Source organism: Ranitomeya imitator, chromosome 10 (assembly GCF_032444005.1).
Source record: "Ranitomeya imitator isolate aRanImi1 chromosome 10, aRanImi1.pri, whole genome shotgun sequence".
NCBI classification, from domain to species: domain Eukaryota; kingdom Metazoa; phylum Chordata; class Amphibia; order Anura; family Dendrobatidae; genus Ranitomeya; species Ranitomeya imitator.
Window position 1 is genome coordinate 3,226,861 of NC_091291.1, and position 26,579 is coordinate 3,253,439.

The 26,579-nt window shown below is 48.2% G+C and overlaps 1 protein-coding gene and 1 long non-coding RNA gene across 3 annotated transcripts in view; one reads left to right on the plus strand and one right to left on the minus strand.

Annotated features, from left to right (window-relative positions):
* Positions 1-3,473: 3,473 nt before the first annotated feature.
* Positions 3,474-16,429, plus strand: SLC25A34 (solute carrier family 25 member 34). The gene is made up of 5 exons (XM_069742636.1): positions 3,474-4,571; positions 5,224-5,289; positions 6,194-6,346; positions 15,159-15,293; positions 15,368-16,429. Exons 1-5 carry the CDS (start codon positions 4,170-4,172, stop codon positions 15,542-15,544), a joined length of 933 nt encoding a protein of 310 aa, XP_069598737.1. The 5' UTR covers positions 3,474-4,169; the 3' UTR covers positions 15,545-16,429.
* The window catches only part of LOC138651974 (uncharacterized), a 120,730-nt gene continuing 101,241 nt past the window's right edge, over positions 7,091-26,579 (minus strand). For both annotated transcript variants that reach the window (XR_011315551.1, XR_011315550.1), the window contains exon 4: positions 7,091-9,226. This is a non-coding gene — a long non-coding RNA (uncharacterized lncRNA). The remainder of the gene's footprint in view (positions 9,227-26,579) is intronic.

Genomic DNA, 26,579 nt, shown 5'->3' on the forward strand with positions numbered 1-26,579 from the left:
AGCGATGCTCTGCAGAGAGGTCTGGTGTAATAATCTGCAGGATATATCACTGTGTATCACTGTGTATCTGTCAGGAGGTGGAGGAGCGATGCTCTGCAGAGAGGTCAGTGGTGTAATAATCTGCAGGATATATCACTGTGTATCTGTCAGGAGGTGGAGGAGCGATGCTCTGCAGAGAGGTCAGTGGTGTAATAATCTGCAGGATATATCACTGTGTATCTGTCAGGAGGTGGAGGAGCGATGCTCTGCAGAGAGGTCAGTGGTGTAATAATCTGCAGGATATATCACTGTATCTGTCAGGAGGTGGAGGAGCGATGCTCTGCAGAGAGGTCAGTGGTGTAATAATCTGCAGGATATATCACTATGTATCTGTCAGGAGGTGGAGGAGCGATGCTCTGCAGAGAGGCCAGTGGTGTAATAATCTGCAGGATATATCACTGTGTATCTGTCAGGAGGTGGAGGAGCGATGCTCTGCAGAGAGGTCAGTGGTGTAATAATCTGCAGGATATATCACTGTGTATCTGTCAGGAGGTGGAGGAGCGATGCTCTGCAGAGAGGTCAGTGGTGTAATAATCTGCAGGATATATCACTGTATGTCAGGAGGTGGAGGAGCGATGCTCTGCAGAGAGGTCAGTGGTGTAATAATCTGCAGGATATATCACTGTGTATCTGTCAGGAGGTGGAGGACTGATGCTCTGCAGAGAGGTCAGTGGTGTAATAATCTGCAGGATATATCGCTATGTATCTGTCAGGAGGTGGAGGAGCGATGTTCTGCAGAGAGGTCAGTGGTGTAATAATCTGCAGGATATATCACTATGTATCTGTCAGGAGGTGGAGGAGCGATGCTCTGCAGAGAGGTCAGTGGTGTAATAATCTGCAGGATATATCACTGTGTATCTGTCAGGAGGTGGAGGAGCGATGCTCTGCAGAGAGGTCAGTGGTGTAATAATCTGCAGGATATATCACTATGTATCTGTCAGGAGGTGGAGGAGCGATGCTCTGCAGAGAGGTCAGTGGTGTAATAATCTGCAGGATATATCACTATGTATCTGTCAGGAGGTGGAGGAGCGATGCTCTGCAGAGAGGTCAGCGGTGTAATAATCTGCAGGATATATCACTGTGTATCTGTCAGGAGGTGGAGGAGCAATGCTCTGCAGAGAGGTCAGCGGTGTAATAGTCTGCAGGATATATCACTATGTATCTGTCAGGAGGTGGAGGAGCGATGCTCTGCAGAGAGGTCAGTGGTGTAATAATCTGCAGGATATATCACTATGTATCTGCCAGGAGGTGGAGGAGCGATGCTCTGCAGAGAGATCAGTGGTGTAATAATCTGCAGGATATATCTCTATGTATCTGTCAGGAGGTGGAGGAGCGATGCTCTGCAGGGAGGTCAGTGGTGTAATAATCTGCAGGATATATCACTGTTTATCTGTCAGGAGGAGGAGGAGCGATGCTCTGCAGAGAGGTCAGTGGTGTAATAATCTGCAGGATATATCACTATGTATCTGTCAGGAGGAGGAGGAGCGATGTTCTGCAGAGAGGTCAGTGGTGTAATAATCTGCAGGATATATCACTATGTATCTGCCAGGAGGTGGAGGAGCGATGCTCTGCAGAGAGGTCAGTGGTGTAATAATCTGCAGGATATATCACTATGTATCTGCCAGGAGGTGGAGGAGCGATGCTCTGCAGAGAGATCAGTGGTGTAATAATCTGCAGGATATATCTCTATGTATCTGTCAGGAGGTGGAGGAGCGATGCTCTGCAGAGAGGTCAGTGGTGTAATAATCTGCAGGATATATCACTATGTATTTGTCAGGAGGTGGAGGAGCGATGCTCTGCAGAGAGGTCAGTGGTGTAATAATCTGCAGGATATATCACTGTGTATCTGTCAGGAGGTGGAGGAGCGATGCTCTGCAGAGAGGTCAGTGGTGTAATAATCTGCAGGATATATCACTGTATCTGTCAGGAGGAGGAGGAGCGATGCTCTGCAGAGAGGTCAGTGGTGTAATAATCTGCAGAATATATCACTATGTATCTGTCAGGAGGTGGAGGAGCGATGCTCTGCAGAGAGGTCAGTGGTGTAATAATCTGCAGGATATATCACTGTGTATTTGTCAGGAGGAGGAGGAGCGATGCTCTGCAGAGAGGTCAGTGGTGTAATAATCTGCAGGATATATCACTGTGTATTTGTCAGGAGGTGGAGGAGCGACGCTCTGCAGAGAGGTCAGTGGTGTAATAATCTGCAGGATATATCACCATGTATCTGTCAGGAGGTGGAGTAGCGATGCTCTGCAGAGAGGTCAGTGGTGTAATAATCTGCAGGATATATCACTATGTATCTGTCAGGAGGTGGAGGAGCGATGCTCTGCAGAGAGGTCAGTGGTGTAATAATCTGCAGGATATATCACTGTGTATCTGTCAGGAGGTGGAGGAGCGATGCTCTGCAGAGAGGTCAGTGGTGTAATAATCTGCAGGATATATCACTGTGTATCTGTCAGGAGGTGGAGGAGCGATGCTCTGCAGAGAGGTCAGTGGTGTAATAATCTGCAGGATATATCACTGTATCTGTCAGGAGGAGGAGGAGCGATGCTCTGCAGAGAGGTCAGTGGTGTAATAATCTGCAGAATATATCACTATGTATCTGTCAGGAGGTGGAGGAGCGATGCTCTGCAGAGAGGTCAGTGGTGTAATAATCTGCAGGATATATCACTGTGTATTTGTCAGGAGGAGGAGGAGCGATGCTCTGCAGAGAGGTCAGTGGTGTAATAATCTGCAGGATATATCACCATGTATCTGTCAGGAGGTGGAGGAGCGATGCTCTGCAGAGAGGTCAGTGGTGTAATAATCTGCAGGATATATCACTATGTATCTGTCAGGAGGTGGAGGAGCGATGCTCTGCAGAGAGGTCAGTGGTGTAATAATCTGCAGGATATATCACTGTGTATCTGTCTGGAGGTGGAGGAGCGATGCTCTGCAGAGAGGCCAGTGGTGTAATAATCTGCAGGATATATCACTATGTATCTGTCAGGAGGTGGAGGAGCGATGCTCTGCAGAGAGGCCAGTGGTGTAATAATCTGCAGGATATATCACTATCTGTCAGGAGTTGGAGGAGCGATGCTCTGCAGAGAGGTCATTGGTGTAATAATCTGCAGGATATATCACTGTGTATCTGTCAGGAGGTGGAGGAGCGATGCTCTGCAGAGAGGTCAGTGGTGTAATAATCTGCAGTATATATCACTCTGTATCTGTGAGGAGGTGGAGGAGTGATGCTCTGCAGAGAGGTCAGTGGTGTAATAATCTGCAGGTTATATCACTGTATCTGTCAGGAGGTGGAGGAGCGATGCTCTGCAGAGAGGTCAGCGGTGTAATAATCTACAGGATATATCACTGTGTATCTGTCAGGAGGTGGAGGAGCGATGCTCTGCAGAGAGGTCAGCGGTGTAATAATCTGCAGGATATATCACTATGTATCTGTCAGGAGGTGGAGGAGCGATGCTCTGCAGGGAGGTCAGTGATGTAATAATCTGCAGGATATATCACTGTCAGGAGGAGCGATGCTCTGCAGGGAGATCAGCGGTGTAATAATGTGCAGAATGTATCACTATGTGCAGGTGCGATGCTCTGCCGCCTCCTCCTGTTGTCTGACGTGCAGGTACTGTCCGCTCCGCTAGGGGGCAGCCGGGGTCGCTGTCACCTCACAGGAGACTCCATGCAGGAAGCGGAGGCTGCAGGTGACCTTCTCCCCACGTGATGGGCGGCTGGAGGTGTGTGCGGGTAGGAGGCTGCCGATTGGTCAGTGGTGGCATCCTGGAGGTGAGAGAAGGAAGCCGCGGATTGGTCAGGGACTGTGTCTTGGAGGTGCCGGGTGCGCATAGGCGGTCGCGGATTGGTCAGGGATCGGGCGCAGGGCGGAGTCGGGCTCCTGAGGCGATGAGTGCGCGGCGGCGGTCGGTGGCTCCGGCCCCGCACTCGGCAGTGGCGCTGACCCCGGAGAGCTCGGGTGTGCGGGCGCTGACCCCGGAGAGCGCGGGTGTGCGGGCGCTGACCCCGGAGAGCGCGGGTGTGCGGGCGCTGACCCCGGAGAGCTCGGGTGTGCGGGTGCTGACCCCGGAGAGCTCGGGTGTGCGGGTGCTGGGGGCTCCGGGCGCTGAGCGGCCTCTGCAGACACCATGGCGACCCCCCCGCCCGGCGCCGCCGTCTCGGTCTCCCCCCCGGTGGACTTCGTGCTGGGCGCCTCCGCCTGCTGCCTGGCCTGTGTGTTCACTAACCCGCTGGAGGTGGTGAAGACGCGGCTGCAGCTGCAGGGAGAGCTGCGCTCCCGGGGCTCCTACCCGCGCCACTACCGGGGGGTGCTGCAGGCCATGGCGGCCGTGGGGGCGGCGGACGGGCTGCGGGGGCTGCAGAAGGGGCTGACGGCGGCGCTGCTCTACCAGGGCCTGATGAACGGCGTCCGCTTCTACCTCTACTCCACCGCCGAGGGCGCGGGGCTGACGGAGCGGCCGGGGGGCAACGTGGCCGCGGGGGCGATGGCCGGAGCCCTGGGGGCCCTCGTGGGGAGTCCGGCGTATCTGGTGAGTGCCCGCAGTCCTATGTAACGTCGCCCGCAGTCCTATGTAACGTCGCCCGCAGTCCTATGTAAGGCCACAGATGTCACCCGCAGCCCCGTGTAACGCCACAGATGTCACCCGCAGTCCTATGTAAGGCCACAGGTGTCACCCGCAGCCCCGTGTAACGCCACAGGTGTCACCCGCAGCCCCGTGTAAGGCCACAGATGTCACCCACAGCCCCGTGTAAGGCCACAGATGTCACCGGCAGCCCCGTGTAACGCCACAGATGTCATCCGCAGTCCTATGTAAGGCAACAGATGTCACCCGCAGCCCCGTGTAACGCCACAGATGTCACCCGCAGCCCCGTGTAACGCCAAAGATGTCATCTGCAGTCCTATGTAAGGCCACAGATGTCACCCGCAGCCCCGTGTAAGGCCACAGATGTCACCCGCAGCCCCGTGTAACGCCACAGATGTCACCCGCAGTCCTATGTAAGGCCACAGATAACACAGTGATATCTCTCTGAGTACAGATAATATGGTAATGTCACCTGCAGTCCCATGTAACACCAGTGGGGGGTCGCCTTTGGGGCACGGTGTGACGTCCTCTGTTCTGCTGGTGGACTTTCTTGCAGATTGTAACGTTCCAACACTAACACTGCGCTGCCGTCCTGCAGGTGAAGACGCATCTCCAGGCACAGACAGTGTCCGCCATCGCTGTGGGGCATCAGCACAACCACCAGGTGAGACGCTCTGCAGACTATTCACACCCGCAGAGCATCGCTCCTCCTCCTGACAGATACGGTGATATATCCTGCAGATTATTACACCACTGACCTCTCTGCAGAGCATCGCTCCTCCACCTCCTGACAGATACACAGTGATATATCCTGCAGATTATTACACCACTGATCTCTCTGCAGAGCATCGCTCCTCTACCTCCTGACAGATACATAGTGATACATCCTGCAGATTATTACACCACTGACTTCTCTGCAGAGCATCGCTCCTCCACCTCCTGACAGATACATAGTGATATATCCTGCAGATTATTACACCACTGACCTCTCTGCAGAGCATCGCTCCTCCACCTCCTGACAGATACATAGTGATATATCCTGCAGATTATTACACCACTGACCTCTCTGCAGAGCGTCGTTCCTCCACCTCCTGACAGATACACAGTGATATATCCTGCAGATTATTACACCACTGACCTCTCTGCAGAGCATCGCTCCTCCACCTCCTGACAGATACATAGTGATATATCCTGCAGATTATTACACCACTGACCTCTCTGCAGAGCATCACTCCTCCACCTCCTGACAGATACACAGTGATATATCCTGCAGATTATCACACCTCTGTGCAGTGAGCGAGAGTTGTGGTTGTTTTTGGTTTGTGTAAGGATTCAAAGTCCAGTTGGGGCTGCTCCGCTCCTTGCCCTTCTGGCCTCCGTCTCTGCAGGATGTGGAGGAGCGATGTTCTGCAGATCTGTACAGGTCAGTGGAGTAATAATCTGCAGGATATATCATCTCTGAGGAGCGATGTTCTGCAGAGGTCAGAAGGTGGAGGGGAGTGTTCTGCAGCGATTCTTCTCTTCGGTGGCGCAGCAGTAATGGCCTCTTTTTTTTCTCCCTTGCTCAGAGCGTCAGTTCTGCCTTTGAGACCATCTACAAGAAGCAGGGGGTCCTAGGACTGTGGCGTGGAGTTAATGGAGCCGTCCCGCGGGTGATGGTGGGATCCGCCGTGCAGTTGGCGACTTTTGCTAATGCTAAAGATTGGGTCAAGAAACAAAAGGTAAGCGCAGCGATGTGTGGTGGAAGTGGCCACATATAGGGAATCTCGGTAACGCCCTGACGGGTATTCGTGCGGCACTGAGTCTCGGCTAGACGGGCCGCTGACCGAACCCGAGCGTTCACTGCAACCATCATTGGTCAATTATATCGGTCTGTGTTCACACCGGCAATGAACCAACAGATGAGCAAAGCAATTGTCAATAGTGTCTGTAAAGTCCTGCTCTCGGCAGCACATCCTCCCGGTGTAACCAGCACATGTGCGGACGATATGGCGGCGATTCACTGCGCACAGGTCGCGTGAAGTCCCCATCGCTTCATACATGGAGAACATGGCAGCTTGTCTGCAGCCGATGGAAATGCACCGTCACTCGTTCTTCATCGGAATTGGGTGTGCATGAGGCTGATCGTGCAGTCCGTACCCCCACCGTGATCCACGGACCACTCAATGATCTGTTTGGGCACTGACCTGCAGCGGTGAACGAGCCGCAGCATAGCATCCCACTGTATCTGGTGCAGGGAGCGATCTGTGCTGCACACGCTGGTTACACAGGACAAGGCGCTTGCACCCAAGTCACATGTGCGGGTTCCGGCCCGTGCTCTTCGTATGCAGGAGGACCGGAAGCGCTATGCACAAGCAGTCAGAGGCCATTGTCCTGCCATTGTCGGGGTCGTCACGACAATACCCTTCCTTCACCAGTCATTCCAAATTAGATTAAAAGCACTGGTACCGGATAAGAATGAGTCAGACAAAGGCTGGTTCAAACTCATTGCATGCTCGTGTGTCTACATAGTGTAGCAATGTCACAGCAACTGACTTTATTTTCTAATCTATTGGGGGAAGATGTGCAGAGGGCGGGGATAGGCAGGGTTTAAGCAATGTGTCTAGTATTCAGTCTTTCTGGTTGGCTCTGACATCATCTGATGGATCCTCCTTCCTCCACGTCACTTTAAGTTTCCATTTCACCAGAAACGATACTTTAGCTTCAGAAACGAAAATGGCTTTTTGGCAAGAACAAAAACTAAGGCAAAGGTGAATACTGGCAGCCATCTTAAATACAATTACATTTGCATTAGCAAACATGCTGTGAAACAATAAGTTTTTCCCTTATAAGAATATATAAAAGTACAAAAGAGTATAAAGATATATATATTTTCACCTTGACAATCCCCCCTAAACACTAAGTTTTTCCCTAAAAAGAAAGTTCCTTCGAGACTGTCCATGTGATGGGGAAAGGGGAGGTGGATTTCTTCATCCAGACACCTCAGAAGCTCTCCCCTTGTGAGAGGCCTCCAGGCAGCTGAACCCTTCACTAGCTTCACATGGAGTTCTCCCGCTGTCCCTAAACTAAATCTCTTAGCATCATCTGAGAATTGGGGGTTTTGTCTAATTTCTTGAGGGGGACATACTTGGGGATCTGCCCTGGATCAGTACCATCGTACTCTGGTGAACCTTTTTATACAGGGGAATAACACAACAGAGGATTATTGATCCAACTACAAGAAGGGCAATCAGTACTAGACAAGCTTGTTGGAGGAATCCTTTGAGCCCACCCAACCAACCGGAAAAGAAAGATGTCTACTCCAGCATTAGTTTTTAATTCTGCTGCTAACCCATTTATCTTTTTAAGGGCTATCATGGTCTTTCCATTTACCCCAGAGTTCTGAGGGATATAGGTACAACACTCCTCTCCCACCATCCCACAGACTCCTCCTTTCTCAGCTAAGATCATATCAAGGGCTAGTCGGTTTTGGAGGGTCATTCTAGTGTTAGGGCCCAACTCCTCAACTATACCCTGGAAAACATCACAGATAAAATTGACAAACCTTTGTTCACTGTAATATATATAATTGATCCCATCAACATTTTTATTAATCTGCACTTGTGGATTAAAGAAGTAAAGCCAGCATAGATCTAGTTCTGGGCTTTAAATTGGTCAGGCACCCCCCTTGGCACTCCAATGCCATCGACATACACCAATGGATCTTCTTCACAACTCATGTGGAGCTGATCGAGACTTCTCCTCTTTCTGGTATATTCATCAGGTGTCTCTGGATCCCAAGGTAAAATCTTGAACTGCATAGCTAGTTTAACAAGGGTGCATTGACCTGTCCAGGCATTAGGCAACCTAGGATGGAGCTTACCATCTCCACATAACCAATAAATGTCGTACATATACTGTGTATGATTAGCTAGCAAGTCAGTATCTAGGGAACTGTTCTCTTTACAGAAACCTGTCTCGAAGACCCCTACTGATGTACCTGTAGTGTCGTGGGAATTATAGCAGGTATAATTATCAGCTAACACAGTTATCCCTCCTGGGACTTTTAGTTTGGGTTCTTCATGAATTAGTGGGACATAATCTGAGCAATCAGTGGGACATAATCTGAGCAATCAGTGGGCTTTAAACCCTTCAACAGATTCATAACACAGGCAGTGGTATTAAGGATATCCAATATATCCCAAATTTGATCATCTGGACAATCTCTGGCCCTAACCAATTTATCCCACATTTATATAACTGACAATTTTATTGGCTATACCCATCTGTACTACTAATCTTTCATGATATTGTACAAACTTATTATTCAAGGATATTGGGGAATTTAGACTGTCCCATGCGGTTACCAATATTATTATATGGAAATACGAAAAACTAAAACATTATGTCCCCTTATTTGCTACTAGTCTGTTTGACCAGCTTGCAGTGCGATACGTGGATCCATGTCGGCCTTCCTTCCAGCTTTACTGACATAGGAGTAATGAGGAGGACCTGGTAGGGACCGTCATACAAGGGTTCTAGTCTGTGTCTTCTGACATGGCTTTTCACGACCATAAAACCTCCAGGCTTCAAATTGTGACCAATATCGGTTTCTGCTGAATCTGGAAGGGAAGAAGAAACTAAAACATGGGTGTTAGCAACATTTTTACTAAGCTGAATAACATATTGAACAGCACGGTCAGTTTCTTCTGACAACTACTGAGACTGGAAATTTGCAAATGAGAACCTAGCACCAAACAATATCTCATATGGGAACAGGCCATATTTTGCAATAGGGGTAGTACGAATATGTAAGAGCCCTGGCCATGGAGCCGTAGTCTCCTGCATCATTTTGGTCAATTGTCCCTTCAGTGTGCCGTTCAGCCTCTTAACTTTCCCACTGGATTGTGGAGAGTATGGAGGGCTACAGTGGATCGAAGCATTGTCAGAATCTCCTGATACACATGAGAAGAAAAGTCCGGGGCTTGGTCACTTTCAGCAACTTCTGGAACACCATATCTGCATATAACTTCCATCACCAGTTTCTTTGCTGTGATCTTTGCAGTCACGTTGGTAACGGGGAATGCTTCTGGCCAACTGGAGAACATATCGACAACCACCAGACAATATTCATACCTTCCAGACTTAGGCAACGTAATGAGGTCCGCCTGGAGCCTTTGGAAAGGATAGTCGGGCTTAGCAAAATGCTTCGGGGGTACACGTTGAAGTTGACCGGGATTGCAGGTCTGACAGATACCTCGATGTGTGGGCCCATGCGCCCACGTGGCAATAGCAGGGTACATCCGCTTAGGGAGACACACAAGTTGGTCCTTTTTCCAGCGACCATTGTCCATACGTGCTCCATCAGCTTTCCACTGCTTCACTTCTTCCTTTGGAGACATTCTCTGCATCGTCATTAAGTGGTCTCGCGGGGTCCGGCAGAAAACCTCAGTCTAGCATAGATCATCAGGTTCCTGTAGAGTCAGTGTTTCTTGTAACTGTTTACGCTGAGAGCGTGTGGTCACCATAGCTGGTATGGTCTGTTCAACGGGCAGAAGAGCAGCGGCTTTTGCTTGCATATCCGCAAAGGTGTTACCAACAGTCTGTGGACTGTTCCTAGGACCGTGCTCCTTAACTTTGATAATGGCCACCTGGGTAGGTAATTTGATTGAGTCCATGAGGGTTTTAACAGCTTCAACATTCTTCACTGAGTTCCGGCGGTAGTAACAAATCCTCGATTGGCCCATAGGGCTCCGAAATCATAAACAATACCAAATGCATACTGTGAGTCCGTATATATATTAGCCCGCCTGTCTTTGGCAAGAACACATGCAGTAGACAGATCCTGAAGTTCTGATTCTTGTGCTGACAGGGAGGGAGGGAGTGCAGCTGCGTGCACTACAGTATCTTCCGTAGTAACAGCGTATCCGGTTTGGAATCTGCCAAAATCATCACCATATCTTGAACAGTCTTTCAGGGCCTTGTAGAGGGGTAGCATTATGCGGGATGCGTCCGGTATCCACTGACAACAATAAGTACATAGTCTAAGGAAACGCTGGAGTTCAGTCTCATCTTTTAGGAAAGGAAGGGAGCTGACGGCTATTTTTCTTTCTTCTGTGAGGTGTCTGGCACCCTGAAGGAGACAGTGACCCAAAAATATCACTTGACCAAGGCAGAACCGAAGTTTCGAGGCCGAAACCCAACAGTTCAGATCTGCCAGATACTTGCGAAAACTAACAGTGGCAACAATGGCTTCCTGCTCTGTCTGTGCACACAACAAAAAATTACCCACATACTGAAGCAGCGTGAAATAAGGATATTCTAACTGCCAGGGTTAAAGACACTATCCCCCCCCCTTTTTTTTTTTACAAACTGATTGGGAAAGGGCGTGTAAGATACACATCTCATTATGCTCATCTGCCTAGGGATTATATAACATAAGTACCATTTGACCATCATCTTGGCTCACCAACTCTCTAGGTCTGCTCAGGTGCACTTATACGTCCATCATATTATCTTTGTCTGTAAAATGGGAAAGGTTTGTTCTCAGGGTCAGCCAATTATTTTAGCGTAGCTAGCTAGTCAGAGGGCTTCCAGGGATAATACTCCTGTATCTGTCTTACACTACCTGATGTGGTTGGTTCTCTGGTGGTGGGGGTAACTAGATGACCGGTTGGGGGTGACATGACATGCTGGTCTACAGCTCCTTCCCAAAAGGATTACTGTCAGCTTACTCCCAAAAGTTAATGTCCCCACTACCCACTAACCACAATCCTGTGTCAGCTTCTTATATCACTACATGTGATCTTGTCTGGACAGGATTCAACGTAATTCACTTAGGTTGGGTTGCAGCACAGATTATACAAGTATTTCTCCAGTCTGGGTTTGTCTGACCGCAATATTTACAAGTCCATCTGTCTTGTCTTGGTCTGAGAATTAACATGGCAAGGGAGATTTCTAGACACAGGGTTAAAATGGATATTGGAGTATGAGACTGGATTTGTGTAGGGGAGGGGGGCTGGAGCTGAAGTCTTCTGCTTGGGCCACTGATAAGGAACGAGCTGTGTCCTTGAAGCCGCTGTTCCTGGTCCTTGAAGCTGCGGTGGGGGCTACAGAGCGCAGCTGCTGATACAGAATGGGTTAAGTTCTTCTGGAAACTTTGTACTACTTTTAATGCATCGTCCGGAGTGGAATTCTCGATGTCAGGTCTAACTGACATTATTGCCTCTTTCAATTCAGATTTAAAACTCGGACATCAAAGCTACCACAAAAACGTGTGAATGGGCTTTATTATACAGTGAAAACCCCAGATCTTTTAACACTACCATAAGACGCCCATAGAACTTCTCGGCAGTCTAGGATATATTGGTGCCTTGGGGTTAAGGGGCACAGAGCTTACAGTCGGGAGAAGAGACTTAATTTCCTGGGGAGGGACCATATTACCTAACAGGGAGCCCCCTGTACCAAATCTCTTATTGTTTGCTTTCCCAACACATTAATCTCAGTCACTTTCTCAGTTCCTTCCTGCACCACAAACATCCAGTTTGTTTTTTTTCCAACGTAACAAAACAGATCCGAATTCACTTTCTCTGTTAATCCTTAATTTGCTATATATCAACCATTCAACTTGAAACAGGTGAATCTTCTACCAATTTTTCAATCACACTGATAACCAAACAATCTCTTACAAGTGCCTTCTAAAACAAAACACCATATTTTACTTTAAACTTACAATAATTCTTACTACACAAGGAGAGGACGCAGCGACTCGACCCCCTCCATACCAGAAACACGGAACAGATAAGAACATCACAGCATTCCTCAACACAAAGAAGAAAGGCACAGCGCAGCTGTTTGACCCCTCCCATCGGGTGTCTCGGAAAACCACACAGAATAACGGAATCCAGCAGTTCTCAGACTTAATTAATTTCTACAAAACCTTCACACAACTCATATACCAGAACACCCTAGAAAAACTAATGATTGAGGTATTTTATAACCAAACACGGGCTCTGCATCCTTTCATCTTTCCTCTCCATCAACCTTTTTCCATTCCTCGTTCTTTAAACCTCGCGCAACTCGCAGATGAGCTTGCGCTTGTTCTAACAATCCTTTCTCTTTCAACATGCTCCTTTTGTTCTCCATGAGATGGTGCCATGTAGACGGCTGCAATCTCCCTGACGAGGGCAATCCTACATGCTTGTACAACCTCTCAACATTCTTGACTGCCTTCTTGCCCTCCCGTGACTCTACTATTGTCTTGACTTCCACAGCATCCTCACTTAACTCGTGGGGCACGGACTTCTTCTGCTTCAAGAGACGCAACATGACTCACAGAATACTACGCCCTGCTGCAGCCCAGGATCGCTGACAGCGGTAACAACACGGTATTCTCACCAAAAAACAACACGGAGCCTCGCGTTCGACGTGTTATGAATAAAGAGCCTCGCGCTCGATATCCTGTCCCTAACCCCTGAACACCAGTGATTAACAGTCTACCCTGTCACGATATTCTAAACAGTCGGGAGGCGGTCTCCTAGTGAGAGCCCTCCACAGAAAAACAGGTGGTCCCCTCTCGGGACGTCTTAATTACCTAGTTGGTACAATATCACAGAGGCTGCGTCTCCTGTCCCTTTCTCAAAGCCGCCCCCAATCCACAAACTTCCTCAATCTTTCACTCTATCACTACTAGGCAACAGTCACGGGTAGGGTGGTTGAATGGAGTACAATGACCGGTGGAGGAGGTGTGGTGTACACGAGGATGCGCAGAGTGCGACGTCTCTCAGTTGCTGGTTCGAAGCGTGGCACGGGATCGCGCTCTGTCTCACCACTCGACCGGTCACTCCCCAGACCCAAGGAGACCACAGACTAACCAATAACGGCTGAAACACTAGCAAGTGTGACACATACATAGTATGTGATCTCCACTTACCGTGTTTGGAGGGTGATCAGTCCTCGAGGTCAGCCACTACGGGTGTCGTCCAGGCATGGGTCCAGGGGGTCTCGGATCGCCGGCCACGCCCCACGTTGGTTGCGCCAAATTGTCGGGGTCGTCACGACAATACCCTTCCTTCACCAGTCATTCCAAATTAGATTAAAAGCATTGGTACCGGATAAGAATGAGTCAGACAAAGGCTGGTTCAAAGTCATTGCATGCTCGTGTGTCTACATAGTGTAGCAACGTCACAGCAACTGACTTTATTTTCTAATACACAACATTATAAGATCTATTGGGGGAAGATGTGCAGAGGGCGGGGATAGGCGGGGGTTAAGCAATGTATCTAGTATTCAGTCTTTCTGGTTGGCTCTGACATCATCTGATGGATCCTCCTTCCTCCACGTCACTTTAAGTTTCCATTTCACCAGAAACGATACTTTAGCTTCAGAAACGAAAATAGCTTTTTGGCAAGAACAAAAACTAAGGCAAAGGTGAATACTGGCAGCCACCTTAAATACAATTACATTTGCATTAGCAAACATAAGGGAAAAACTTATTGTTTCACAGCATAAGAATATATAAAAGTACAAAAGAGTATAAAGATATATATATTTTCACCTTGACACCATTATACCCTTCATCTGCCCCTGTAATACTTGTTGCTGGAGCTGCTGTGCTCCATGATGCACATCTTTGTAATGGCAGAGCTGCCTAGAGCGAGACGACCCCTCTGTTAAAGGGGCTTCACCCAGATAGAACAAAGTCCAGCTGACGAGACACCGGATCATTCCTACATCAGCAGTGAACGGTGCCGATGTTACAGCTGCATGATGCACAGGGGTCATGTGGGGGTATTGTCCATTCATCGTGGCAGGTTTGCCGGTTGCAGCGCAATCAGCTCTGGATGGTTGTGGATAGCCCCTTTAACACTGCACGGCGGGGTGGGATGAGCGCGGAGGCAGAGACTGGTGACAGGAATACTACCCGATATGGTGCGGTGCCGCAGTACACAGAAGGTCGGGGCAGGAGACGGCGTTGGCTCGGTGGGGTGATGGGGCAGGAGACGGAGTTGGCTCGGTGGGATGACTGGGCAGGAGACGGCGTTGGCTCGGTGGGATGATGGGGCTGGAGACGGCATTGGCTCGGTGGGATGATGGGGCTGGAGACGGCGTTGGCTCGGTGGGATGACGGGGCAGGAGACGGCGTTGGCTCGGTGGGATGACGGGGCTAGAGACGGCGTTGGCTCGGTGGGGTGATGGGGCAGGAGACGGAGTTGGCTCGGTGGGATGACTGGGCAGGAGACGGCGTTGGCTCGGTGGGATGATGGGGCAGGAGACGGCGTTGGCTCGGTGGGACGACGGGGCAGGAGACGGCGTTGGCTCGGTGGGACGACGGGGCTGGAGACGGCGTTGGCTCGGTGGGATGAAGGTGCTGGAGACGGCGTTGGCTCGGTGGGATGAAGGGGCTGGAGACGGCGTTGGCTCGGTGGGGTGACGGGGCTGGAGACGGCGTTGGCTCGGTGGGGTGACGGAGCAGGAGACGGCGTTGGCTCGGTGGGGTGATGGGGCAGGAGACGGCGTTGGCTCGGAGTGATGACGGGTGGTTGTTTTTCGCAGTGGTTCTCTGACGACAGCTGGCTGGTGCCGTTGGCCGGCGGGATGATCAGCAGTGTTGGAGTTGCCATAGCGATGACTCCATTTGACGTGGTCAGCACGCGCCTGTATAACCAGCCAGTGGACGTGCAGGGCCGGGTGAGTGCAGCTCCGCAGTCATGGTCTTGGTTCCTTGTTCATACCCTGTCCTCACTTTCCTTGTCTTTCCTCAGGGCCGTCTCTATCGCGGTTTCTTGGACTGTTTTCTGAAGATCGCACGCAAGGAAGGCGTCATGGCGCTCTACAAGGGCATCGTCCCGGCTTATGTCCGCCTGGGGCCACACACCATCCTCAGCCTGCTGTTCTGGGAGGAGCTGAGGAAGATGACCTATTACTACCAGCACCAGTGAGGGCGGAGCCAACAAGGACATGACCTCCGGGGCCCCAGCACGGGGCCCATATAGTCTCAGGAGACAATAGGGGAAGGTGACAATAAGAAGCTGCAGAGCTGGTGTTCTGCGCCAGGAGGGCGAGACTACCACTCACCGCGGACACTGGCAGAAGAGCGTCAATCCAAGTGTAATTAATAGGAGGGGTGCAGGCGCCCGCTCCATCCCCCGATTACAGGGGCCACATATATGCACTGCTCCTCACGGCTGCAGGATGGAACAGGATCGGTGTCAAGACGAGAAGACGAGTTTATTCTTTATGGTGGAGATGATTTAGAATATGATCATGTGATGAACCCCCGGTCCCACCCCTTACTGGGATCACGTGACGTCCACCCCCGGGTCTAGATGGTATTAGGCCACGTCCCCCTTCTCCTCTGGGTTTTGATGGAATCACACCACTTCCCGTCCCCCATCTTTCTGGGACCACGAGACATCCCCCCATCATATGAAATTCCAGTTACCCTCCCCCCGGGTCTAAATGGGATCACGCCACGTCCCCCTCCAGGTATTAATGGGATCACAAGACAGTCCCGTAACCACCACCCCCGAGTATTGATCAGTTCACACGGACAGTCTCCCCACCCCTGGGTCCTGCTGCTACTCTTCTCCCCCGGGTATTGCTGGGATCACAAGTCGTGTGATGTCCCGGCCGATGGTGTTGCCCTCCCTGCATCCCCACAAATACTGGAAGAGGGGGAAAAAAAAACTTAAAATGGAAAACGGCACAAGAATCAGCGGCTGTAATAAGTCGTACAGATGGAAACTCGGACTTTTCATATATAAGTGCCTAATGTACAACGGCTGCAATGGGGGGGGGACACGAATAAAAATCGTCTGCCATAATCCCCTGTTGCACAGATTAGTGATATCCACAGGTTTCTGGTAATGTGGAGACAGGAGGGGACACATAATGCAGCGGCTACAGAACCTAGAAAAGGTCATCACATCGTAAATGTTTCCACATTTTTCCCCGTTACCCCACAACCTGAAATGTATTTTATGTGAAAAGAACACAAAAGCCGAAAATATTTAAGACATGATATGAAGTTTTCTAATTATTGTAAAAATGTACATCTTACAAATCTGAGGTGCATTAGTATTCAGCCCCCTGGAGTCTGAGTGACCAATCGCCTCCAAAAGTCACATAATCTGTACATTGTGTCCCCTTGGGTGTGATTTCTTCTCAGTATAACTACAGCTGTTCTGTGGAGGCCTCAGAGGTTTGTGTGAGAACATTAAGGATCAAGGAGCATCATGAAAACCAACGAGCCCACCAGACAGGTCAGGGATAAAGTTGTAGAAAAGAAGAAAGCAGGGTTAGGTTATAAAAAATAGCCCAAGCTCTGAACATCTCACAGAACACTTATTTAACTCATAATCCAAAAATGGAAAAAGTACGGCACAACTGCAAACCTCCCAAGACATGGCCGTCCACCTAACCTGACCTCTCAAGACATGGCCGACCATCTAACCTGACCTCTCAAGACATGGCCGTCCACCTAACCTGACCTCTCAAGACATGGCCGTCCACCTAACCTGACCTCTCAAGACATGGCCGTCCACCTAACCTGACCTCTCAAGACATGGCCGTCCACCTAACCTGACCTCCCAAGACATGGCCGTCCACCTAACCTGACCTCTCAAGACATGACCGACCATCTAACCTGACCTCTCAAGACATGGCCGACCATCTAACCTGACCTCTCAAGACATGGCCGACCATCTAACCTGACCTCTCAAGACATGGCCGTCCACCTAACCTGACCTCTCAAGACATGGCCGACCACCTAACCTGACCTCCCAAGACATGGCCGACCACCTAACCTGACCTCCCAAGACATGGCCGTCCACCTAACCTGACATCCCAAGACATGGCCGACCACCTAACCTGACCTCCCAAGACCTGGCCGACCACCTAACCTGACCTCCCAAGACATGGCCGTCCACCTAACCTGACCTCCCAAGTCATGGCCGACCACCTAACCTGACATCCCAAGACATAGCCGACCACCTAACCTGACCTCTCAAGACATTGCCGACCACCTAACCTGACCTCCCAACACATGGCCGTCCACCTAACCTGACCTCCCAAGACATGGCCGTCCACCTAACCTGACCTCCCAAGACATGGCCGTCCACCTAACCTGACCTCCCAAGCAAGGAGAGCAGCCGAGAGGCCCATGGTCATTGGAGGAGCCGCAGATCCACAGCTCAGGTGGGAGAATCTGTCCACAAGACGATTATGGGGGTAAAGTCCAGAAGTGATGAAAACTTATTCAAGCTACATTATAGACAGAATAATACAGATACTGAGAGTTACCACCAGTAGAGAGGATAGGAGGAGCGGTACTGTGCAGTGTATATATATAGGAGGAGTGGTGCTGTGCAGTGTATATATACAGGAGGAGCGGTACTGTGCAGTGTATATATAGGAGGAGCTGTACTGTGCAGTGTATATATAGGAGGAGCGGTACTGTGCAGTGTATATATACAGGACAGGAGGAGTGGTACTGTGTAGTGTATATATAGGAGGAGCGGTACTGTGCAGTGTATATATAGGAGGAGCGGTACTGTGCAGTGTATATATAGGAGGAGCGGTACTGTGCAGTGTATATATAGGAGGAGCGGTACTGTGCAGTGTATATATAGGAGGAGCGGTACTGTGCAGTGTATATATACAGGAGGAGCGGTACTGTGCAGTGTATACAGGACAGGAGGAGTGGTACTGTGCAGTCATATATACAGCAGGAGGAGTGGTACTGTGCAGAGTATATATACAGCAGGAGGAGCGGTACTGTGCAGTGTATATATAGGAGGAGCGGTACTGTGCAGTGTATACAGGACAGGAGGAGTGGTACTGTGCAGTGTATACAGGACAGGAGGAGCGGTACTGTGCAGTGTATACAGGACAGGAGGAGCGGTACTGTGCAGTGTATATATACAGGAGGAGTGGTACTGTGCAGTGTATATATAGGAGGAGCGGTACTGTGCAGTGTATACAGGACAGGAGGAGTGGTACTGTGCAGTGCATATATACAGCAGGAGGAGTGGTACTGTGCAGTGTATATACACAGCAGGAGGAGTGGTACTGTGCAGTGTATATATACAGGACAGGAGGAGCGGTACTGTGCAGTGTATATATACAGGACGGGAGGAGCGGTACTGTGCAGTGTATATATACAGGAGGAGTGGTACTGTGCAGTGTATATATACAGGAGGAGTGGTACTGTGCAGTGTATATATACAGGAGGAGTGGTACTGTGCAGTGTATATATAGGAGGAGCGGTACTGTGCAGTGTATATATACAGGAGGAGTGGTACTGTGCAGTGCATATATACAGCAGGAGGAGTGGTACTGTGCAGTGTATATATACAGCAGGAGTAGCAGTACTGTGCAGTGTATATATATACAGGACAGGAGGAGCGGTACTGTGCAGTGTATATATACAGGACAGGAGGAGAGGTACTGTGCAGTGTATATGTACAGCACAGGAGGAGCGGTACTGTGCAGTGTATATATACAGGACAGGAGGAGCGGTACTGTGCAGTGTATATATACAGGAGGAGTGGTACTGTGCAGTGTATATATACAGGAGGAGCGGTACTGTGCAGTGTATATATAGGGGGAGCGGTACTGTGCAGTGTATATATAGGAGGAGCGGTACTGTGCAGTGTATATATACAGGACAGGAGGAGTGGTACTGTGCAGTGTATATATAGGAGGAGCGGTACTGTGTAGTGTATATATAGGAGGAGCGGTACTGTGCAGTGTATATATAGGAGGAGCGGTACTGTGCAGTGTATATATACAGGACAGGAGGAGCGGTACTGTGCAGTGTATACAGGACAGGAGGAGTGGTACTGTGCAGTGTATATATACAGCAGGAGGAGCGGTACTGTGCAGTGTATATATAGGAGGAGCGGTACTGTGTAGTGTATATATAGGAGGAGCGGTACTGTGCAGTGTATATATAGGAGGAGCGGTACTGTGCAGTGTATATATACAGGACAGGAGGAGCGGTACTGTGCAGTGTATATATACAGGACAGGAGGAGCGGTACTGTGCAGTGTATATATATACAGGACAGGAGGAGCGGTACTGTGCAGTGTATATATACAGGACAGGAGGAGAGGTACTGTGCAGTGTATATGTACAGCACAGGAGGAGCGGTACTGTGCAGTGTATATATACAGGAGGAGTGGTACTGTGCAGTGTATATATACAGGAGGAGCGGTACTGTGCAGTGTATATATAGGAGGAGCGGTACTGCAGTGTATATATACAGGACAGGAGGAGCGGTACTGTGCAGTGTATATATAGGAGGAGCGGTACTGTGCAGTGTATATATACAGGACAGGAGGAGCGGTACTGTGCAGTGTATATATACAGGAGGAGCGGTACTGTGCAGTGTAGACAGGAGGAGTGGTACTGTGCAGTGCATATATACAGCAGGAGGAGTGGTACTGTGCAGTGTATATATACAGCAGGAGGAGCGGTACTGTGCAGTGTATACAGGACAGGAGGAGTGGTACTGTGCAGTGTATACAGGAGGAGCGGTACTGTGCAGTGTATATATAGGAGGAGCGGTACTGTGCAGTGTATACAGGACAGGAGGAGCGGTACTGTGCAGTGCATATATACAGCAGGAGGAGTGGTACTGTGCAGTGTATATACACAGCAGGAGGAGTGGTACTGTGCAGTGTATATATACAGGAGGAGTGGTACTGTGCAGTGCATATATACAGCAGGAGGAGTGGTACTGTGCAGTGTATATACAGAGCAGGAGGAGTGGTACTGTGCAGTGTATATATACAGCAGGAGGAGCGGTACTGTGCAGTGTATATATAGGAGGAGCGGCACTGTGCAGTGTATATATACAGGACAGGAGGAGCGGTACTGTGCAGTGTATATATACAGGACAGGAGGAGCGGTACTGTGCAGTGTATATATACAGGACAGGAGGAGCGGTACTGTGCAGTGTATATATACAGGACAGGAGGAGCGGTACTGTGCAGTGTATATATACAGGACAGGAGGAGCGGTACTGTGCAGTGTATATATACAGGAGGAGTGGTACTGTGCAGTGTATATATACAGGAGGAGCGGTACTGTGCAGTGTATATATAGGAGGAGCGGTACTGTGCAGTGTATATATACAGGACAGGAGGAGTGGTACTGTGCAGTGTATATATAGGAGGAGCGGTACTGTGCAGTGTATATATACAGGACAGGAGGAGCGGTACTGTGCAGTGTATATATACAGGAGGAGTGGTACTGTGCAGTGTATATATACAGGAGGAGTGGTACTGTGCAGTGTATATATACAGGAGGAGGGGTACTGTGCAGTGTATATATACAGGAGGAGTGGTACTGTGCAGTGTATATATAGGAGGAGCGGTACTGTGCAGTGTATATATACAGGAGGAGCGGTACTGTGCAGTGTATACAGGACAGGAGGAGTGGTACTGTGCAGTGCATATATACAGCAGGAGGAGTGGTACTGTGCAGTGTATATATACAGCAGGAGGAGCGGTACTGTGCAGTGTATATATAGGAGGAGCGGTACTGTGCAGTGTATACAGGACAGGAGGAGTGGTACTGTGCAGTGCATATATACAGCAGGAGGAGTGGTACTGTGCAGTGTATATACACAGCAGGAGGAGTGGTACTGTGCAGTGTATATATACAGCAGGAGGAGCGGTACTGTGCAGTGTATATATAGGAGGAGCGGTACTGTGCAGTGTATATATACAGGACAGGAGGAGGGGTACTGTGCAGTGTATATATACAGTAGGAGTGGTACTGTGCAGTGTATATATAGGAGGAGCGGTACTGTGCAGTGTATATATACAGGACAGGAGGAGCGGTACTGTGCAGTGTATATATACAGGAGGAGCGGTACTGTGCAGTGTATATATACAGGACAGGAGGAGTGGTACTGTGCAGTGCATATATACAGCAGGAGGAGTGGTACTGTGCAGTGTATATATACAGCAGGAGGAGCGGTACTGTGCAGTGTATATATATACAGGACAGGAGGAGCGGTACTGTGCAGTGTATATATACAGGACAGGAGGAGCGGTACTGTGCAGTGTATATATACAGGACAGGAGGAGCGGTACTGTGCAGTGTATATATACAGGACAGGAGGAGCGGTACTGTGCAGTGTATATATACAGGACAGGAGGAGCGGTACTGTGCAGTGTATATATACAGGACAGGAGGAGCGGTACTGTGCAGTGTATATATACAGGACAGGAGGAGCGGTACTGTGCAGTGTATATATACAGGAGGAGTGGTACTGTGCAGTGTATATATGCAGGAGGAGTGGTACTGTGCAGTGTATATATGCAGGAGGAGTGGTACTGTGCAGTGTATATATACAGGAGGAGGAGCGGTACTGTGCAGTGTATATATAGGAGGAGCGGTACTGTGCAGTGTATATATACAGGAGGAGTGGTACTGTGCAGTGTATACAGGAGGAGTGGTACTGTGCAGTATATATATACAGGGGGAGTGGTACTGTGCAGTGTATATATACAGGACAGGAGGAGTGGTACTGTGCAGTGTATATATACAGGAGGAGTGGTACTGTGCAGTGTATACAGGAGGAGTGGTACTGTGCAGTATATATATACAGGGGGAGTGGTACTGTGCAGTGTATATATACAGGACAGGAGGAGTGGTACTGTGCAGTGTATATATACAGGAGGAGTGGTACTGTGCAGTGTATATATACAGGAGGAGCGGTGCTGTGCAGTGTATATATACAGGAGGAGTGGTACTGTGCAGTGTATACAGGAGGAGTGGTACTGTGCAGTATATATATACAGGGGGAGTGGTACTGTGCAGTGTATATATACAGGACAGGAGGAGTGGTACTGTGCAGTGTATATATACAGGACAGGAGGAATGGTACTGTGCAGTATATATATACACAGGGGGAGTGGTACTGTGCAGTGTATATATACAGGACAGGAGGAGTGGTACTGTGCAGTGTATATATACAGCAGGAGGAGCAGTACTGTGCAGTGTATATATACAGGACAGGAGGAGCGGTACTGTGCAGTGTATATATACAGGACAGGAGGAGCGGTACTGTGCAGTGTATATATACAGGACAGGAGGAGCGGTACTGTGCAGTGTATATATACAGGACAGGAGGAGCGGTACTGTGCAGTGTATATATACAGGAGGAGTGGTACTGTGCAGTGTATATATGCAGGAGGAGTGGTACTGTGCAGTGTATATATAGGAGGAGCGGTACTGTGCAGTGTATATATACAGGAGGAGTGGTACTGTGCAGTGTATACAGGAGGAGTGGTACTGTGCAGTATATATATACAGGGGGAGTGGTACTGTGCAGTGTATATATACAGGACAGGAGGAGTGGTACTGTGCAGTATATATATATACAGGAGGAGTGGTACTGTGCAGTGTATATATACAGGACAGGAGGAGTGGTACTGTGCAGTGTATATATACAGGACAGGAGGAATGGTACTGTGCAGTGTATATATACAGGAGGAGTGGTACTGTGCAGTGTATATATACAGGACAGGAGGAGCGGTACTGTGCAGTGTATATATACAGGAGGAGTGGTACTGTGCAGTGTATATATACAGGACAGGAGGAGCGGTACTGTGCAGTGTATATATACAGGTCCTTCTCAAAAAATTAGCATATAGTGTTAAATTTCATTATTTCCCATAATGTAATGATTACAATTAAACTTTCATATATTATAGATTCATTATCCACCAACTGAAATTTGTCAGGTCTTTTATTGTTTTAATACTGATGATTTTACATAGTAACATAGTAACATAGTTAGTAAGGCCGAAAAAAGCCATTTGTCCATCCAGTTCAGCCTATATTCCATCATAATAAATCCCCAGATCTACGTCCTTCTACAGAACCTAATAATTGTATGATACAATATTGTTCTGCTCCAGGAAGACATCCAGGCCTCTCTTGAACCCCTCGACTGAGTTCGCCATCACCACCTCCTCAGGCAAGCAATTCCAGATTCTCACTGCCCTAACAGTAAAGAATCCTCTTCTATGTTGGTGGAAAAACCTTTTCTCCTCCAGACGCAAAGAATGCCCCCTTGTGCCCGTCACCTTCCTTGGTATAAACAGATCCTCAGCGAGATATTTGTATTGTCCCCTTATATACTTATACATGGTTATTAGATCGCCCCTCAGTCGTCTTTTTTCTAGACTAAATAATCCTAATTTCGCTAATCTATCTGGGTATTGTAGTTCTCCCATCCCCTTTATTAATTTTGTTGCCCTCCTTTGTACTCTCTCTAGTTCCATTATATCCTTCCTGAGCACCGGTGCCCAAAACTGGACACAGTACTCCATGTGCGGTCTAACTAGGGATTTGTACAGAGGCAGTATAATGCTCTCATCATGTGTATCCAGACCTCTTTTAATGCACCCCATGATCCTGTTTGCCTTGGCAGCTGCTGCCTGGCACTGGCTGCTCCAGGTAAGTTTATCATTAACTAGGATCCCCAAGTCCTTCTCCCTGTCAGATTTACCCAGTGGTTTCCCGTTCAGTGTGTAATGGTGATATTGATTCCCTCTTCCCATGTGTATAACCTTACATTTATCATTGTTAAACCTCATCTGCCACCTTTCAGCCCAAGTTTCCAACTTATCCAGATCCATCTGTAGCAGAATACTATCTTCTCTTGTATTAACTGCTTTACATAGTTTTGTATCATCTGCAAATATCGATATTTTACTGTGTAAACCTTCTACCAGATCATTAATGAATATGTTGAAGAGAACAGGTCCCAATACTGACCCCTGCGGTACCCCACTGGTCACAGCGACCCAGTTAGAGACTATACCATTTATAACCACCCTCTGCTTTCTATCACTAAGCCAGTTACTAACCCATTTACACACATTTTCCCCCAGACCAAGCATTCTCATTTTGTGTACCAACCTCTTGTGCGGCACGGTATCAAACGCTTTGGAAAAATCGAGATATACCACGTCCAATGACTCACCGTGGTCCAGTCTATAGCTTACCTCTTCATAAAAACTGATTAGATTGGTTTGACAGGAGCGATTTCTCATAAACCCATGCTGATATGGAGTTAAACAGTTATTCTCATTGAGATAATCCAGAATAACATCCCTCAGAAACCCTTCAAATATTTTACCAACAATAGAGGTTAGACTTACTGGCCTATAATTTCCAGGTTCACTTTTAGAGCCCTTTTTGAATATTGGCACCACATTTGCTATGCGCCAGTCCTGCGGAACAGACCCTGTCGCTATAGAGTCACTAAAAATAAGAAATAATGGTTTATCTATTACATTACTTAGTTCTCTTAGTACTCGTGGGTGTATGCCATCCGGACCCGGAGATTTATCTATTTTAATCTTATTTAGCCGGTTTCGCACCTCTTCTTGGGTTAGATTGGTGACTCTTAATATAGGGTTTTCATTGTTTCTTGGGATTTCACCTAGCATTTCATTTTCCACCGTGAATACCGTGGAGAAGAAGGTGTTTAATATGTTAGCTTTTTCCTCGTCATCTACAACCATTCTTTCCTCACTATTTTTTAAGGGGCCTACATTTTCAGTTTTTATTCTTTTACTATTGATATAGTTGAAGAACAGTTTGGGATTAGTTTTACTCTCCTTAGCAATGTGCTTCTCTGTTTCCTTTTTGGCAGCTTTAATTAGTTTTTTAGATAAAGTATTTTTCTCCCTATAGTTTTTTAGAGCTTCAATGGTGCCATCCTGCTTTAGTAGTGCAAATGCTTTCTTTTTACTGTTAATTGCCTGTCTTACTTCTTTGTTTAGCCACATTGGGTTTTTCCTATTTCTAGTCCTTTTATTCCCACAAGGTATAAACCGCTTACACTGCCTATTTAGGATGTTCTTAAACATTTCCCATTTATTATCTGTATTCTCATTTCTGAGGATATTGTCCCAGTCTACCAGATTAAGGGCGTCTCTAAGCTGTTCAAACTTTGCCTTCCTAAAGTTCAGTGTTTTTGTGACTCCCTGACAAGTCCCCCTAGTGAAAGACAGGTGAAACTGCACAATATTGTGGTCGCTATTTCCTAAATGCCCAACCACCTGCAGATTTGTTATTCTGTCAGGTCTATTAGATAGTATTAGGTCTAAAAGTGCTGCTCCTCTGGTTGGATTCTGCACCAATTGTGAAAGATAATTTTTCTTGGTTATTAGCAGAAACCTGTTGCCTTTATGGGTTTCACAGGTTTCTGTTTCCCAGTTAATATCCGGGTAGTTAAAGTCCCCCATAACCAGGACCTCATTATGGGTTGCAGCTTCATCTATCTGCTTTAGAAGTAGACTTTCCATGCTTTCTGTTATATTTGGGGGTTTGTAACAGACCCCAATGAGAATTTTGTTACCATTTTTCCCTCCATGAATTTCAACCCATATGGACTCGACATCCTCATTCCCTTCGCTAATATCCTCCCTTAAAGTGGACTTTAGACAAGACTTTACATAGAGACAAACCCCTCCTCCTCTCCGATTTTTACGATCCTTTCTAAACAGACTGTAACCCTGTAAGTTAACTGCCCAGTCATAGCTTTCATCTAACCATGTCTCGGTTATTCCCACTATGTCAAAGTTACCTGTAGATATTTCTGCTTCTAGTTCTTCCATCTTGTTTGTCAGGCTTCTGGCGTTTGCGAGCATGCAGTTTAGAGGATTTTGTTTTGTTCCAATCTCCTCACTGTGGATTGTTTTAGAAATGTTCTTACCTCCCTTCTGAGTATGTTTTCCTGGGTCGTCTTTTGGCATACAACTCCTGATAACCCAAAAAACCTGTCTCAATAAATTAGCATATTTCACCCATCCAATCAAATAAAAGTGTTTTTTAATAACAAACAAAAAAACCAACAAATAATAATGTTCAGTTATGCACTCAATACTTGGTGGGGAATCCTTTGGCAGAAATGACTGCTTCAATGCGGCGTGGCATGGAGGC